Here is a 17,297-nt window from a genome sequence, read left to right as displayed (position 1 = left end):
ATCATTTTTTGCTGCTTACAGAACAGCTATAACCTCTGCATCCAGCATCTATAACCTATATGGTCTATATATCTATATCACTAGGTTAGTCTTTTAAGCATACAGATATTTTCACGAGGAGAATCCTAGCTTAGTTTAAGTATTAAAAGCTTTTCTTTTTAACTAAATGCTAACACCAGCATGCTAATATGCTATTTTATTTTGAAGATATGATGTTTAGCAGGTACATTGTTAAAGCTTTCTGTCTTTATTTAGTGTAATTCATTTGTAGTAAGTATAAAGTAGAGTTAAGGCTTAATAAAGGTTAGTTTTTAGTATTTGGTGACAAATCAAAGTATCTGACAAGTTAACGTTGGGACTTGATGAAGCTACATGAATGAGAGCATCTTGATAGATCCTCACTGGTGGAAGTGAACTGTAGCCCTCTACAGGAAAACCTATGCAACAGCAACATTTTTGAAACCACTCTAAAAATCTCAAGAATTTCTGTCTTTTTGTAACAAGCAACATTAAAAACTAGTCTTACCTGTGATATTTGAAATGGTCAGTGTACTGGTCCAGAACCAGATTTATCAGTGTAAGTTGCACTTTTTCCTCCCATCATTGACTTTGAATTGTAAAAGAGATATTTGGCACTCTGAGGTTATTGGAAAATTATATATGGGGGGGGGGTTAGTGGAAACATGTTAACATTGGTTTTTGTGATAGTTGGTTCAGAAAACCTTCATTTTTGTCACCCAATTCATAAATGTTTGAACAAATGAAACGTAAGAACAGTGTGAAATCTGTTTGTTTGACATCACAGCATTTGTTTATTACAGATTGTTTGTTTTTTGTTAATACAAAATACTGAACAATGTCATGTCTCGCCTCTCGGTCAAGTATGGAAACTCCCTTTTTTTCTGAAAATGAAGACAGTCCTCTTCCCATAATATGAGGAACCAAAAATACAAGAAAAAAAAACCTACTTTACAGTTATCAATACTATAATATGAATTTCTATACATTTATAAAATCATAGTTATTTGCAATGCTTTTAAATTCTTTGTTTCTTTATTCTTCATTTTTAAGTACACTTACAAACAAAATTATGAAATGCACACACACATTATATCCCATGTTTTTGGTGTCAAAATGTACTTGCATATGTATGAACTCTTCAGCAGATACATGATGGTGTGATATTTATTTTGTCATTTACTTTTCATTGTTTCCTTTGCTCTTGCCTTTTTTGTTACTGCCAAAAAAGATCACACCAAGTATCATCCACTTTTGATTTTTTTTTTACTGCCATGTAACTTAGTTACCGTTCATTTTATTTGCAAAACGGCTAAGTATTTGACCAATGCTGTGAAAAGGGGTCAATTCATTTATTGTTATTGAATAAAAGTGAACTGATGTGAGATATTCTCAGCACAATCAGCCATTTTGTAGCATTATTTCCTTCCCAAAGTGTTTCTTCAAAGTTTTAATGGTTGCGCAACAAACACCGGCATCATATCCACTGAGGTGTGATGTAAATACAAGTGAGAGCGTGTTGCTCATTTCTAAGGCGAAGAGAAAGAGTGTTGAGGCCTTGTACCCACATCACAATTTTTTACAACAATAATTTCCATCAGGCCTTGGTAAAGAAAAAAATCCCTTCTAGCTATAAAACACGACAGTGTAGAGGATCAACTGGTATTCTGGACAACCATTTCTTTTTTTTTTGTTGACTGCACAGTGGCAGTGTTATAAAGTGATGAAAGAGCAGATATGTAGTCATACACACGAGCACATTGGAACCTTCACTTCATTACATTAAGACACTAAATCAGAGAGATAAACAAGAAATTCTCGCTAACATTTTGAAGGCCACCAGTCGACATTTTAATGAAATAATTTTTAATCAGAATTATATATAAATCTATATATTAACCAGGTCTTAACCCCTTTTTTTTAGAGTTATTACCAAAGCACACAATGCTGTGGATGACAATAGGAACACTACATTATCTCACAGGGTGTTATCAGCACAAAAGCTCTTCTGCTCCTGATCTGAGAGACTGAACAGACTTGAGCAGAGAGACTAAGAGAACGATCTACTATAGATTTGGAAGCACTGCCCATTTCAGTTCCTTCCCCTTATGCACAGCTCGACCCGAGTCAAAGCAGCGCGGGAAATCTTCACTGGAGTTCTCTCAGATGAGTGACAGCAACGAAAGGGTCGATGCTACGACTCAAGGAGGCAGGAACCGAAATGGGAATGAAAAGGAGGTTCCAGAGGGAAAATCCTGCTCCCTCTGGATCAGACAACAGTGACCGTCCTGGAGATCTCTTAGAACAGAGAGCCACTGGAGGGAAGCAGCTGTCCAAGTGGGGGACAAGCAGGCCTTTGTGGTAGCTGTCCACCAGGCAGCTTCGATGGATCAGTCTCTTCAGGGCACTTTGCGGGCAACACCGAGGTCAAAATATGTCTGGGCAACCGTCCCAGCCGCCACGCTCCTTCGTTTCCCAATAGCCTCCCTTATAGATGTGGATTTGCTCACCTGTGATCTGGTCCTCACAGCGCTCAAACCAAAGTGCCTGGTAGTTGTCATGCGGTGCACCTGAAAAAAAGAGTCACTGTGTTACTGGAGAAAGAATACGGAAAGTAAACAATCTAGATAGATGATTAAGGGAGAAATGAAAGCATGAAAAACTGACAGTGAAAAGAGACTAAAAGAGGGATACTTGCTTTTTAAGGAGGGATCAGTAAGAGAATCCTCATCGACAGCTTGTGAAAGAGAAAGGGGGATCACAGAGATTTTTTTTGTTTTATCTCTTAATTCAATGATTTTCCCCATGCAAGGTAGAGGGAGAACACAGAAACACAACGAAGCATGACGCATAACTGGACTCACCTTCTTCTGATTGGCTGGAGGTGCGCTGGCTGGCGGCCTCCCTCTCTCTTTCCCGCCGGGCCGTGCGCTGCTTCTCCTCCAGCCGTTGCTTCTCGGCGTTGGCCTCCTCCCAGCGGCCGTCCTCCATCAGACGCTGGTCGGGTCGGCGCCGGCTGTCGGTGGGCGCCATGCCCTCCTCGGGTTCGTTTAAGGTTAGCGCCAAGGCAGTGAAATAATACATGGTCTCTGCTCCATCGCTGTGGACCAAGAAGTCAAATATGAAAACAATGTTATCCCTTTTTTTTCTAGGAACACAAAATTAACAATCACACAAATAGAGAAGGGGCAAGACCAAGACAATCAATCTGAGTTATTTTAGAGGTAAATGCAGAGACTGCTTGCTGAAAAACTGCCCCCGACTGGAACGCGCATCAGCGGTTTTGCATGAATTTGCCTCTAAAACGGCTCAGTTTTGTGGCATTCCATTATTATCTCATAGCGTGGTGAATGTGCAGGTCACAAATTGTCCACCAGAGCGTTGTGGAGTTGTTGGATTGTGTATTTGACGAGTTTGATGAGGGAAACCAAAAAATCCCATGAGCCTCCGTAGCGTAGCTCTGAGCAGCTTGCAGCTCTGCTCTGCCGTTCTAAAAATAGCTTGCATCAACAATTAAAGGTAACAAACCTACTGCTATGACTATAAGGATTATGGTAATAGGCCAATTTGCCAAAATGTAGAACTATCCCTTTAAGAGTAAGTGATTACATTTAGTGGTATTATGTACTTTTCAGGCTGTAATAACATGAAAAGCCTGTCATGTGTGCTAATTCATACTTGGCCTGCAATGTAAACAAAACTTGAATCAGTTGTAAGTCACAGTTGGATCTCGGCAGCCATTAACACAAAGGACAGCCAAATAAGTAGAGATTAAGACAGGTAAGTCAGTTGTGTTTGTTATGTCTGTAGATCTGACTCATGTGTAAAAACCCTGTTAGTAAGAGCACTTACGGCAAAGGGTTTCGCCTCCAGACCTCTCTGGCTTTGAGTGTTTGGTAAACCGTCTTCTGTTTGCCCTCCGTCCCGTTCTCTCCACCTCGACTGCTCTGCATCACCCTGGAGAACTCCATCTTCTCGTCCCACGTCCCCGACAACACGTAGTGGGCCTTCCCATCTTTGTCCATCACCACGCCTGTCACCTGAAAGTGGCACAGGCAGACGTATGTGGGTTAACAGAGGAGTAATGACTCATTATTAGTGTTGCTGGCCGAGACCCGTTTTTTTTCAGGAGTTCAGGTGGTCAGTCAATTTAATACCAAGAATGAAAAAAGGCTCCCAGGATTTTTTTGGGGTGGGGGTGTTTTCTAATCATGTTGCCTTAATAATGACCTAAACTAATAATAAATGCTCAATAAACTGTATGAAATGTATAATGTTCTTGTTCATATCACCTACATTATGTCAGCCACGCACAAAGACAGATATTTATAACATAACTAAGAACCATTCGGGCATGTCGAATGGTTCAGTCTTGCGCTGTGCAAAAGCAGTGTGAGCTTGTTGTTGCATTTGAAGTGATAGTGAAAACAGGCAGCAGTTCCTCTCTTACCACGGATGAGTACACGTCTGTGCAAAACAAACAATTTGTGAATGTAAATATCCACTCTGGAAGTGAACATTGGAACCTGGGAGTGTTTCGGATTGAACCATAAAGCACAATAAGCTATTATTGTTCAAAAATAGCAAGTTTGTTATTGAAGTAGACAAAAGTTATTTGTATGCTGCTTTTTGAAAGTGACTTTGGAGTAACGTTAGGCTGTTAAAATGTGGCGGCCGTCAAGACACTCTGATGTTTATTGTGGAGGAAAGCGTGTGACATACTCGTTTTCTTCCTCCATGAAAGATATGAAACATTTTATGTGATAAAATAAAGCTGTTCTGTTAAATTTGTTATCCTACTTTTCTTTTCAGGATTTCCCAGAATTCCGAGGAGGAGGGCTCTTTTGTCCCAGGAATTGAAAAGAGACCAATTCAGGAAATTCCAGCAACACTACCCATTAAAACTTGTTTTTTCTTTCTTTTCTTTTAGTGTGTCATCTTGCAAGAGAGTTGTTTTAAATAGAAACAGAGACATTTGCAGGACAGTAGGTTCATGTGGTGAAAGCAGGACCAGGGAAAAAACAAAGCTGTGGAGGGAACCAGGAGGGGATCTCTCTGGGTTTCCTGCATTTGGGTTCAGACTGAATCATATTATTCTAACCTTCCTGGCAACATCTCTGGAGAAGTAGCTGTAAGGTGCAAACTTCAGATGGCAGCGGTCGCCGGTGGTGTGGTTCACGACGTCTATCTCTCCGGACTAGAAGTGAAACAGAAATAATAAGACAGCATTAATTTCAAGGGAATAACAGGGCGCAGTGCAGAATGTTGCAGAGTATTATCTTCCATGTGTCAGTGAACTCCAGTCAAGCGTCCTTTATTTCCTGCAATTCCTGTTTACCACTGTGACCCTGCTTCAGCTCTTTGAGGCTCACCTGATCGATCCACAGTTTCCCCACTATGATGTTGTGCACTGTGGTGGTAACTTTCTTCCATGTGTAGTGATTGTTGCCCTTTTCGAAGATTGCGTGAATTGTGCCTGCACAAATAAGAAAGGATAGCAAACTTCAGCGCCAGACACAAACAAAAGCATTTTTTGTTCTGTTTTTAGAGCCAAGGTGTGACGAATAACATTCTTCAAACTTCAACTTGAATTGCTGTCATTACATTACAATAGCGGATTACTTTTGTTCTGCCTTCAATCAACAGCTGCAATATGCGAATCACACCCTCAGTCTACGTCATAACCAACAATGCATAGCATGCTGCAACAGTTTGCAGTCTTACCTAATGGCATAATGGAGAGGTATTTTCCCCGGAACTTGCTCGCAACTGTGATTTCCTGCCTTAGGGTCCAGCCGCGATCAGATATCACATGATGCGCCGCTGCAGGGGGGTGGTGACTCACCTGTGAGAAAGACACATTTAGTGCAAAGTTATTCACTCCCTGATAGTAATGACTCACATTTGGTGCCACTCAGACTGTAGTGTCCCGAGTTATGTACAAACCCTGATTTTAGCGGGGTATGAAAATCCTCCGCCGTAAATCTCAAATCCAATTATACTACTCATCTACAGTAGGATTTAATAGTTTCCCCACTTGCACAATCTCATTTAAGGCTTTAGTGACCAAACTGAACCGGTCTCAATGCTCGTACTCTAAGCACAGCTTTCCCCACTGATCACCGGATTTGCTGCCTGAAGGCACAGTTTACCAGATTACTGACTGGAGTGGATATACTTTCATGTTTTTAGTAACAACAACCTTTCCAACCCAGAAAACAGAGTTTGTCTCGTCCAACAATCATTTCTTCTCTCAAACAAAGGAACCAGAGGATACGACAATCTGTTTGGCTTCTCATAAGCATGACTAGAAAATGTCAAACAGTGATAATAATCACATATACATGTAAATGACCACACGCATTCATTTAACTCTAATTTCTGTTAATTCTGTTGATGTGACCGGCTACGTTTCCTGTAACACGCGCAACCTTAGATTCATTGGAAAAAGAACGGAAGCAAAAAGCTGTCAAAATGCTGAGTGGGTGAAAGTCTTTAAGTCATCCTTCCTGACATCCAGTCTTTGTTCGGTTTCACTTCCCCTGCAACTTTCTGTGTCTCTTTTTCTCCCACCTGCTCGCAGAGGGAACGGTAGCCGCTCTCTCTCCGCCGGTCCAGCTCGTAGGTCTCTCCCAGCAGGGGGTTGAAGGGTTTGCCTGTGCGGTAGACGGTGGTGGAGTAGGAGGACACGGAGAAGGCGGCCACGTAGCACATCTGCTCCAGGGAGCTCTGGCACTTGGAGGCCTTGTCCAGCAGCTCGTGGTACTCCAGGTCCTCCGACAACCGCTGCAGCATTGAAATGGGCTCGTTGAAATTCACCTGCAAAGAACAGATTCGTTTTTGAGGCGGATCAACTTTTTGCGATCGGAAATTTTTCAAATGAGCAGAAATGCTTCGGAAAAGTATCTCCAGGAAATTTCAATCGAACGCAACTGGACTTAGTTATTTGACTTGTCAAATAACTAAGTCCACTGTGTTCGATTGGTTATTTGACAAGTCAAATAACTAAGTACAGTTGCGTTCGATAGAAATTTCCTTGAGATAACTATGACCTGAATGAATGAGAATAGGCTTCGGGTAATGGAAAATTGTTCAGACATGTCAAGGCTTGGACAGTGCACACCATTTCTACAGTCCTCACCCAGTAATATCAGATTGTATAAACGAAAGTGCTGCCACATTTGTCACAATAAAATCACATTCATTATTTTACTTATAGGTTAGTTTAAAGAATGCAGGGTTCTCTCTCTCTCTCTCTCTCTCTCTCTCTCTCTCTCTCTAGACGTATTCATTGTTATGATAATTACAGTGTTGGTATGGTATGATACACTTAGAATTAATGGATATTTTCAGGTCGGGAGCAGGATGTAGTATGTGCACATTGCTTACTTGTTTAACTTAACTTTAGAAACACGTTACATGTAATAAACTTGACAAAAATAAGCATAAGAAATTTCAAAACAACAAGGATTGTGTGCATGTACTTTTTCCTTTTATACACAATATCATACAATGATATCATACTGCAATCCCACATAGGGTATCATTACGATTTCACTATTGCTTTTATTAATCTGGGACTTATGGATAGTGAATTCTTTGCATCCTTTCATGTTTCTGTGTTATTGCTGCAGGACAGGTAGTTAACGACCTCCCTTTAAGTTAGCACTCCCTGTGTGTAAATGCCTTAAAGGTCAGGCTATAGACAGATGTACTGGAATTCATTGTTGCACCTGCAACTGTGAACAATGCTGCAGTCGTCTGAAAATACGCAGCCTGAACAGAGATCACAGATGTACAGCTAGAAGGTTTTTCCAAATACCAAACGTAACTCATTCTGCTCTCAGTACGTCCGACAGGTCTGACTAATTTTAATCACAGGATGTCACACGAAGAATGTGGCCGGCCCTGTATTGCAGACATGCCCTGATCCCACGTTGGTGCCAGAGGTCTAGTATGTACCAATGTGATCTTATCACATTTTGTTCACTGTGCTTGAGTGAAAAACCCACATGAACAAAGACATGAAAAGAACAACAGAAATCAGGTGTAACTCCCCGAGGCCTTTTGTGGCCGAGCCAGCACAGAAGCTTCCTGAAAGTCACGCCAGACGTTGAGTAACAGCTGCAGTGATACTCACGGGCATTGGGATCTTGGAGAGCTCTTTGCCGATGCAGTTCTTCATGATGCTCCACAGGTTGAGGGAATAGTTGGGTTTGTCTGGGATGCGTGTCCGCCTCTTCTTCAAGGGCACCAGCTCTTGGGAGGGGGACTCCTGGTTCATTGCAAGGGGCTCCTCATTAAGCTAAAAGGCAGAAAGTTCTGTCAATAACTGGCATAAAAAGCTCCTGGAAATGATAAAGCTTCGTGTTACTACTCTTGAGTTATGACTGTAGCACAGAATTCATTTATAATAAATCATGTTAAATAATATTTTAAAGGAGTTGGGGCTGAAGAACAGAGAGGCATACCGACTGATCATCAGAACACATTTCACTGTTGAAACCGCTGATGTTGCTGCTCGACCGTCTGTAAGAGGAAGGATTCTGGTTAAATAAACACAGTGTAAAGTACAAAGAAACAGAGCAGGAAACTGGCTTCAATGCTCACCAACAGAGACACAAATTATAGTATGTACATGTACAGTATGTATTAGGGATGTAAACAATTAATCGACTATCGATTCAATAAGAATTTACTTGCTGTGAAATGTAAACAAGCAAAGCCGACATAATGTAGCAGGATCTCTGTTTAAAACGTGTGCACGGCGCACTGATCACACAAGCGAGAGGAGTCGTCAGTGAAAAGAGGCAGCAACACAACTGTTGCCTGTTGTATACTGGCCTCAGGCTGTACGATCGCTAAAACCTACCCGGTGACCAAGCTTTGATAAATGCACCGGATCCACACCGGTACAGCGTGTCCTCCTGTGTTTTAGCTGGGTCGCTAATCACTATCGGAGCTTAATTTTAAAAAAGTGCATTTTGTTATTATAAACTTCAACCTCAGAGCTCTCCGTCTTCAGACTGTCCTGACCTGTCCCTGAACATCACACAGGGACAACATGGAGCTGCTTGTGTGATTGGTTACTGAGTTTTATTAATGTTTACATCAGGCTGAGTTCAACAAATCTGTTAATGCTACTGTGATTTAAGTAGTTAAATACAGTTTATCATCATAGTGTAGTGACAGGAAAGACCAATTCATCTGTATGTATGAAATATTGTGTTTGGTCAAGAACAAGTTACTGCTTGTGTCTGTTGATTTTTTTTAAAAGTTGAAATATTTCCATATATGACCCATGCTTGGTCACATTAGAAGTCAGCTTAAAGTCAGAGGAAAAATGTTTCAGGTGTTTTCACTGTTCTCAAATGTAAAATGGGTCATGTTGGACCCTCAACATTATTTAAAGGTTAAATAACATGTTACTTAAACATTTTTCATTGTGCTCCTAAAGAAAACTAACAAATATTAGTGTAGAGCCATTTTTAAGTAATGTTCAGATTTTTATGTTATAGACTATAGACTATAGACCAGGGCTATTCAATTACAAATTCAGTGGGGCCAGATTTTAAAACTGAGACCTTGAACTGGGCCGGACATTTTTCAGCAGTCAATAAGAAGGTTATGACAAATGAGGGGCATTTTTAAAACCCAGCATTAGCTATTAAAAACAAATCTACACAGCCAGAAAAAAGAGAATAAGCCAATAAAAGTAGTACCTAGTGATAGTAGTAGTAAAGGTGTAGCTGTTAATGCTTTGAATTGGAGGTTTTTTTTAGGAACTAAAAGTTTCCTGAGGTCTACTGAGTTTCCACTGAGGTTTACAGCAGGGGGTTATGTAAATCACTAAATGTAGCCTAGTCTTAAAATTAGGCCTAGAGATGAACAAAGATATTTTGAGTGAAAAACAAGGAGCAAAAAGCCATTTTGGGCAAATTACTCTGGTACAGTATTTGATTACGGATTATTCCTTTGAAAGGTAGCTATCCTAATCAAGTTACTGTTCTGATTCCATTGCAAGTATTTAGTTGCGTTAAAATTAAAATATTGGTTACTTCATTCCCTCAAAAAGAAAAAAAAAAGGACAGCGGAGCATGGCGTGCTGTCACTGCGTGGACGGTGCTCATGTGTGGCTGAAAGGAGAGACTGGTGGAGTAACCAGCCACCACGGTTTATTGTTGGCTGATGGGAGGGCTGAGGATCGGTCAGCGTGCTCTCCAGAAACACCGTGTCGTGCTACTGCGGCCCGGTGTGGAGTGAGGTCCGTCGGTCCCGGACGGACGGGGACTTGTCTCTGTCTGACCTGTAGCACCACAGGACCACGGAGGGCAGCCACGGCCGTCCGCCGCAGCGAAGCCTCCCGCTCCGTGACGAGCGGCTGTGGCCCTACCTGGGCCCGACACGGTATTTCTGGAGAGCAGCCGACCGACCGACCGAGCCTCGGTTCTACCGGTAACTTTCAAAACAACGCACTGACTGGGTGGGTGGGTTGCGTGTTGCTAGGCTGCGTTGAGTGGTGCATTCACTGTCTGACCTACAGTAGGGATTTTGAGTTCTCGAAAAACGTGTTTCCCTCAGTGTCTTTTTTTTTTTTTTTTTTTGGGTCAGGACGAGCCGGGCCACTCGGACATTGGTTCGGGGCCGGATGTGGCCCGCGGGCCGCCAATTGAATAGCCCTGCTGTAGACTATAGACGAGGGAAATGTATGTTCTCAGGAAAATCGCCGCTTATCAATTAATCGTTAATGGAACAACAAGGTCAACCAACTAACCATTAATGAATAAATCAATAATTTGCATACCTAGTATGTATGTGTCGGAGAACCCTATTATAAAAACATTAATTAGCCGTAAGCAGAGCCGCTATTCTACTGAACGACTTAAAGGGATAGTTCAACATTTTGGCAAATTGGCCCATTGCCATAATCCCTATAGTCATAGCAGTAGGTTCGTTACCTTTATTTGTCGGTGTAAGCTATTTTTAGAACGGAGGAGCGGAGCGGCAGGCTGTTCAGAGCTACACTATGGAGGCTAATGGAATTTCTTGGTTTCCCTCATCAAACTCATCAAATACAAAATCCCAAAACTCCAAAACGCTTTCGTGGACAAGTTGTGAGCTGCACAATCACCACGCTATGAGATAATAATAGAACGTTACGAGACAGAGTTGTTTTAGAGGTAAATTCATGCAAAACCGCTGATGCGCGTTGCGTTCAGGGGCAGTTTTTCAGCAAGCAGACTCTGTATTTACCTCGAAAACGGCTCCGTTTCGTAACGTTCCATTATCATCTCATAGCGTGGTGATTGTGCAGGTCACAACTTGTCCACGAAAGCGTTTTGGAGTTTTGGGATTTTGTATTTGATGAGTTTGATGAGGGAAACCAAGAAATTCCATTAGCCTCCATAGTGTAGCTCTGAACAGCCTGCCGCTCCGCTCCTCCGTTCTAAAAACAGCTTACACTGACAAATAAAGGTAACAAACCTACTGCTATGACTATAGCGATTATGGCAATGGGCCAATTTGCCAAAATGTTGAACTATCCCTTTAAACGCTCCTTTGTTCCTGCAGCAGTTTTCTTTTTTGTTTTTATTGTCTTATTGTCTCTTTAAAGTTATGCTATTTTAAATCAAACCATGTGGCTTAACCACACCTCGTAGCTGAAAGTCATACAAGGAACTGGCTACAATAAATAAACATATTCACCAAGAAGGTGCCTTCCTGTCTATCTGCGTGTTTGGGGAAACAGTAAGATACTGACTTGTGAAACTGCGGGTCTGCAGGTACAGTGATAAACTCGGGAGCTTCCTCCATGGCATCAAAGAACTCATTGTCATCGTCGTCGTCGCTGGCCTCTCCTTTGCCCGGTCCGGCAGCACCTTTACGGGGAAACGAGGAAGTTTGAGTTTCGGCTGATGTATTTTTATTAGCTATTGATTGCCACATGACAAGTGTTTTATCTGTCATCTTTTGTTGGTATTTTATCTGCTGTTCGTCAGAAACATCAGAATAGTTGCAAGTTCTTCTAATACAGTGGTTACCAAACAGAAAGGTCAAGAATACCATAAAAGCTTGGAAGTAAAATCAAAGTCTTGAGATGATTAACAGGACAGACATGCATTAAATAATTCAAGCACATGATACAGACATTATTAGACTTTTTTTTCCAAATCTGTTTACTTTTGATTTATGGGGAAACTTTACCTTTAAGTGATCAAAATACTTAAGACAGGAAGAGGGCAGAAATATGATTTGTATTTGAGCGGATCGCACGTCTTACTTACTTTTATTATCTGCTGTAGCGTTGGACTGCGCAGCGCCTCTGAACGCTCGCTCCAGATTATTGTGCTGTTTGGCCAGTTGCTCTAAAGTTTCCTCCAGCCTCACCCTCTGGTCTCTTTCTGCCTGCAGGGCCTTCTGCCATCGCTTACTGTGAGCCTGAGCCAGAGTGAGGAAGTCCCGGCACGCCTACGGGGGGGCAAAAGGTCAAACAGGGTCAATTAGAACCACTGAAACCTGCAATTCAATTTATTGTTGTAGGGGGTTAATTTGGTCTGCATAGAGAACAGACTGCAGGAGTTTGGATACTTTGGATACTTACATTAATCATGGCGTTAGATGTGATTCGGAACAGCGTTGCCCTTTCTGTGACCTGACGAATCTTATCTCCTGCCTCTCCAGTGAGACGCAGACTGTCCAGTTCTGATAAAGACCTGAGGGGAAGGTCAAAATGGAAACATGGATTGACAGCTCAGACAACATTGTAAAAATAAACACCAGCATCTGAATAAAAATGTTTATTATTGCAACTGATGCTCTCGTGTTTACTCATCTGTTCACCTAAATACTTGTCTTGCAAAAGGTACACCACACCTTAACTTGGAAACACGCACATCAAAGCACCAGGATCTTAAAATGCCTTTCTATAAATAATGATATCTACAATGTTTTGAATACAGTCATTATCTGAGTATGCACGCTTGATTTACGTGCACCTTCGTTTTCATTTCTAAATGAAAAAAGCAGAGACTGAGGATCGAGGCATTTTGGTCAGAGTTCAACGTTGAAGGAAGGCAATCTAGTGTGCAAGACTGACCTCTGGAGGGCAGAGCCGTGCTTTGAGATCAAGTCGTTGCAGGTGCTGAGATCCTCCACCTTGCTGCCTAGTGTTCTGAGAGCAGACTGGACCTCTGAATTCTGCGAGCCGCCTCCTTGTCCAGGTGCCACTGGCGCAGACGATGGCGAGAAGTCATCCCCGGAGTCGTCTGTTGAGCATTAAAACATCAAGATGCAGCTCTTTCTAAAAGATACTCTACTCTCCCTCCAGACACACTCAGACTCGCACTAATGCACTTTATACTCCCTCATCCCCAGCCACAATACATACTTGTGCAAACATCTCTGTCGCACCTCTCTTTTTTATTTTTTAAATTTTAATTCAATTGTATTTCTATTCTTTTCTATTCTATTTATTACTGTACTGTATGTCTGTGTTTTTAAGCCGTGGGTCCGAAAACAATTTCATTATCTAGTATAATGACAATAAAGATACTCAACTCAACTCAACTCAAGATTCACTGAGCAATAACTTCAGAGTATTTCCTTCTCCTCCCTGTTCTCCCAGTCTCTGATATGTTTGTATGTTTCACCTGACTCGGCCTGCATGCGCGCTGCTTTCGCTTTCGCCAGCTCTAGGGCAGTGATCCAGCGCTGGCGTTCCACCTCACAGCTGGCCTTCAGGTGATACGTCTGCGCTCCGCCGTTGGAGATGACAAAGTTGCAAGCGTCGTCCACGGTGATGGTTGCTGTGGCCAAGTTGATCGTGCCCCGACATGTGTGGCCCATCTCCGCTTGGGTCCTGATAACCAGAGGAATATGATGCGATGAATTTCAAGGGAAAATGTCACAAATCAGAAATAATGCATATAACATATGATATAAATATTTAAAACAAAACATACAACATCTAACTGTTTTATTGTTACAGTCTTGTAAAATATACAAGCGCACAAAAAGCAAACATCCAGTTAGATATATAGATAGATAGATAATCATTCATTCACTTAAAATGTTACCAGCTTGTTGGATGTGATTACACAGTAATTATTTAAAGGGATAGTTCACCCAAAATTCAAATTTCACTCATTATCTACTCACCCTCATGTCGACTAAGGGCTGGGAGAAGTTTCAGAGTCCTCGGTCCGTGCCTTCTCGGAGTTACAGGGGGTTTGGCGCAGCACTGCATGTCCATATGACGGTTGCGAACGGAGCTCCCTTTTCTTTGTCCAAAAAGACAGACCAAAAAACATCCAAATACCTCCATACAGCTCGTCTGTAATGTCCCTCTTGTACTGAAGCCCCAAAATGAGAAATTGTTCCGAAATTTAAATAGGTATATGTTTTCAGCTTGTTTGTAGCGGAAGCTCCCAGTGTTGCTCTGCCGGAATCTCGCGCGATTTGCGGAGCCGTGAACTGGGTGTCAATGCAAACCGTGCGCGCGAACAGTTTCTCATATTGGGGCTTCAATACAAGAGGGACATTACAGACGAGCACTATGGAGGTATTGGATGTTTTTTGGTGTGTCTTTTTGGACGAAGAAAAAGTGAGCTCCGTTCGCAACCGTCATATGGACATGCAGTGCTGCACGGAGCCCCGCTGTAACTCAGAGAAGGCACGGAGGACTCTGAAACTTCTCCCAGCCCTTAGTCGACATTAGGGTGAGTAGATAATGAGTGAAATTTGAATTTTGGGTGAACTATCCCTTTAAGATCAATGCCGAGGGATTTCCCTGACGACATTATCAAGGCTTTACCCCTTTTGTCGTCTGTGTTGTGCAGATAAGCGTACCTGTAATATGACAACAGCCCGTTGCTCAGGACAAACCACCTCCGCTGATAACCCTTGATGTAATTTGTCCACTTGAACACCCATCCTTTGTATGTGTCACCAGCTGGGGTTGGAGTGGGGGTCTTGGGCTCTGACATCACAGTCCCCAAAATCACGATACAGATTTACGGAACCTTGAAAATATAAGAAAATATAAGTTTTTAAAAAACGGTTGGTAGGTGAATTCACATGAGTGGGGTAATGCTTTTGTATAAAGCTGAATTGCTTTGGTTGGTTCATCAAAATTAACAAGAAACATTGCTGATGATTAATCCACTGTAGTGCAAAAATATTGTGTATAGTGTAGCTTTGGATGACTTCATACCTCATACCGTTGGTATCTAGATTGTTGATAGTGAGACAAAGCTATTTCTGCTGAAATTGCAACATGTTTTTCAGGGCACATTGTGCCCTATTTCCTTACATGTTATGACGCAAACAATTGAGCAAGAATATAATCAGCATATAATCAGCAGACTGAGTGATAAGAAACACATTACTCCTGAGTCACACACCAAGTGCATACAGGAGCATTTCAGAAATAGTTTAGTTTATAGAACAACATTAATCATTACAGGTGGCTGATATTGATCCTTCAGTATGGCCTGACGGGTCAAAGTTTAACTACAGGATCAATACAGATCCACAACTGACACATTTCTTTTTAGAGAAACCCTCATGTTTAACCAGAAATGGATGCTCATGACATAGGGGCGTCCTTCTTTTTCAAAACGTCTTTATATTAATTTGTCTTACTGCATTAATTGACACGTTTGATTTGGGGAACTGTCGTGCTATTTTTAGTTTTGGGAGGGGAGCTGTCACATTAATCTGATCAGTACAATAAGAAATATAAGATGATGACGACCAAGATATGTAATGAAGCACATAGCGAGCTTGACATCAGAAGCTAGCAAACGTTAGCAGCAATAAGGCTAAGAGGGTTTGGCAACAGCTCATTATTTGCTAGAACAGGAGCTAAAGTGGAGAAACCAGCTGCTGACATGTTTGCGCGAACTTTACCAGCTGACGTGTGCATATCTACAGTCTTGGTCCTGGTGTCTCTGTGTGTGTATGCAAGATATACGCCGCTGAACAACTGCTATGAGCTCAACCAGCTAGGTTTTTAAACTTGACGACGGCTAAATGTTTACCTTGACGTGTCCGAAATGTGAGATGAGGCAACCAGACACCCGGTGAAGTCACAGCTAACTTTGACACCCATACGCTACCGTGCCTTAGCTGGAAGAGAGGCTAACTGGCTAACTGACCAAGACGGGGACAGACAGCTAATGATAAATAAAAAAAAACAACTAGACGAGAGGCGTCGACAACAAAAGCAGTACGACTGGGAATTAAATTGACACCAAGGAGTTTCATTAGTATCCCTCGATAATCGTGTGTACAGCTTTCATCCTACAGCTGCGTACACCGACACGAATCTAAAGCTAGCTGGCTACATCTAACTAGCCTAACGTTAGCTCGGTGGTTACACCCGGTGCAACACTTTTGGTTCCGTGTAGAAACACACCGACGGCCGGAGTGTTGCTGGGTCGGCCGTCTTGATTTCAAAGTAATTGTACTTTGCTCCATAATACTAACAAATAAAAATTAATAAATAATATTCAGGTCACCATATATAAATATATTTAGCGTTTTAATAGTATCAGTAAATCTGTATTACTGTTAACGTCGGTACATCGTTTTTATCCCAAGTAGGGATCTTTTCTTTAATTTTTATTTTTTCACCCTGGTGATCTTAGCGAATGAACATTATTGAAATTGGGTATCACTGTTGAATTTTAATTTACCACTTTTTGTTATGAATTTTAAACTAAGAACATTTAACTAGGGTTGTGCCTGTTGCATAGTATTATCACTAATAGATTAAACGGGTGTTAAACTTAGTTACAATAAACATGTCATGCTACCGCATGTTAGCTGGGTTTATCAGAAACCGATCTTTATTTTGAAAGCACCATTCGCTTATGGTGCTGGCGAACAATGACGTTAATAATAATACGTAAATCAGTTATAAACACGTTATAAACACGCATCGATGCAGATCAAGCTGTTGAGCAGTAATCGTTTCAGTGCTGCACGGGCAATAAAGTAAAGTGAGCAAGCAAAAAATGCGACTCCGGTGGGACTCGAACCCACAACCTTTGAATTGCTACATCAATGCCTAGAAGTCCAATGCGCTATCCATTGCGCCACGGAGCCACCTGTTGCACATGGGAGCCACGTGACTATTTAAAGTAGCATACGGCCACTGCCTGTGGAAATCAGTTTCTCAAGACGCCTGCCGTTGCCAATATCAAACACTGGGCGGCGCCGAAGGACCATGATGAGCAGCGCTAGTCCACCTCAGTGAGCCTCTCCTCCAATACAGC

At 41.9% G+C, this 17,297-nt stretch overlaps 1 protein-coding gene across 2 annotated transcripts; it reads right to left on the bottom strand.

The window, feature by feature from the left end:
• Positions 1-1,029: 1,029 nt before the first annotated feature.
• Positions 1,030-16,421, bottom strand: LOC311001826 (oxysterol-binding protein 1-like). 2 transcript variants are annotated; one of them, XM_083992998.1, is made up of 17 exons: positions 16,059-16,421; positions 14,866-15,038; positions 13,668-13,876; positions 13,115-13,283; positions 12,620-12,731; positions 12,303-12,486; positions 11,780-11,897; positions 8,490-8,547; positions 8,159-8,323; positions 6,592-6,837; positions 5,743-5,863; positions 5,391-5,494; positions 5,120-5,215; positions 3,871-4,058; positions 2,883-3,118; positions 2,717-2,755; positions 1,030-2,588 (listed from the first exon to the last, which is right to left on the bottom strand). In XM_083992998.1, the coding sequence occupies exons 2-17, from the start codon at positions 15,000-15,002 to the stop codon at positions 2,446-2,448; spliced, it is 2,325 nt and encodes a 774-aa protein (XP_083849124.1). In that variant the 5' UTR covers positions 15,003-15,038; positions 16,059-16,421; the 3' UTR covers positions 1,030-2,445. The 2 variants fall into 2 exon arrangements, with proteins under 2 accessions (XP_083849124.1, XP_083849125.1); XM_083992999.1 differs by lacking the exon at positions 2,717-2,755.
• Positions 16,422-17,297: the final 876 nt, after the last annotated feature.

The sequence above is a fragment of the Trachurus trachurus genome, assembly GCF_905171665.1.
Source record: "Trachurus trachurus genome assembly, chromosome: 18".
NCBI classification, from domain to species: domain Eukaryota; kingdom Metazoa; phylum Chordata; class Actinopteri; order Carangiformes; family Carangidae; genus Trachurus; species Trachurus trachurus.
The sequence above is the reverse complement of the archived record's forward strand: the minus strand, read 5'-3'. Positions and strand labels throughout refer to the sequence as shown.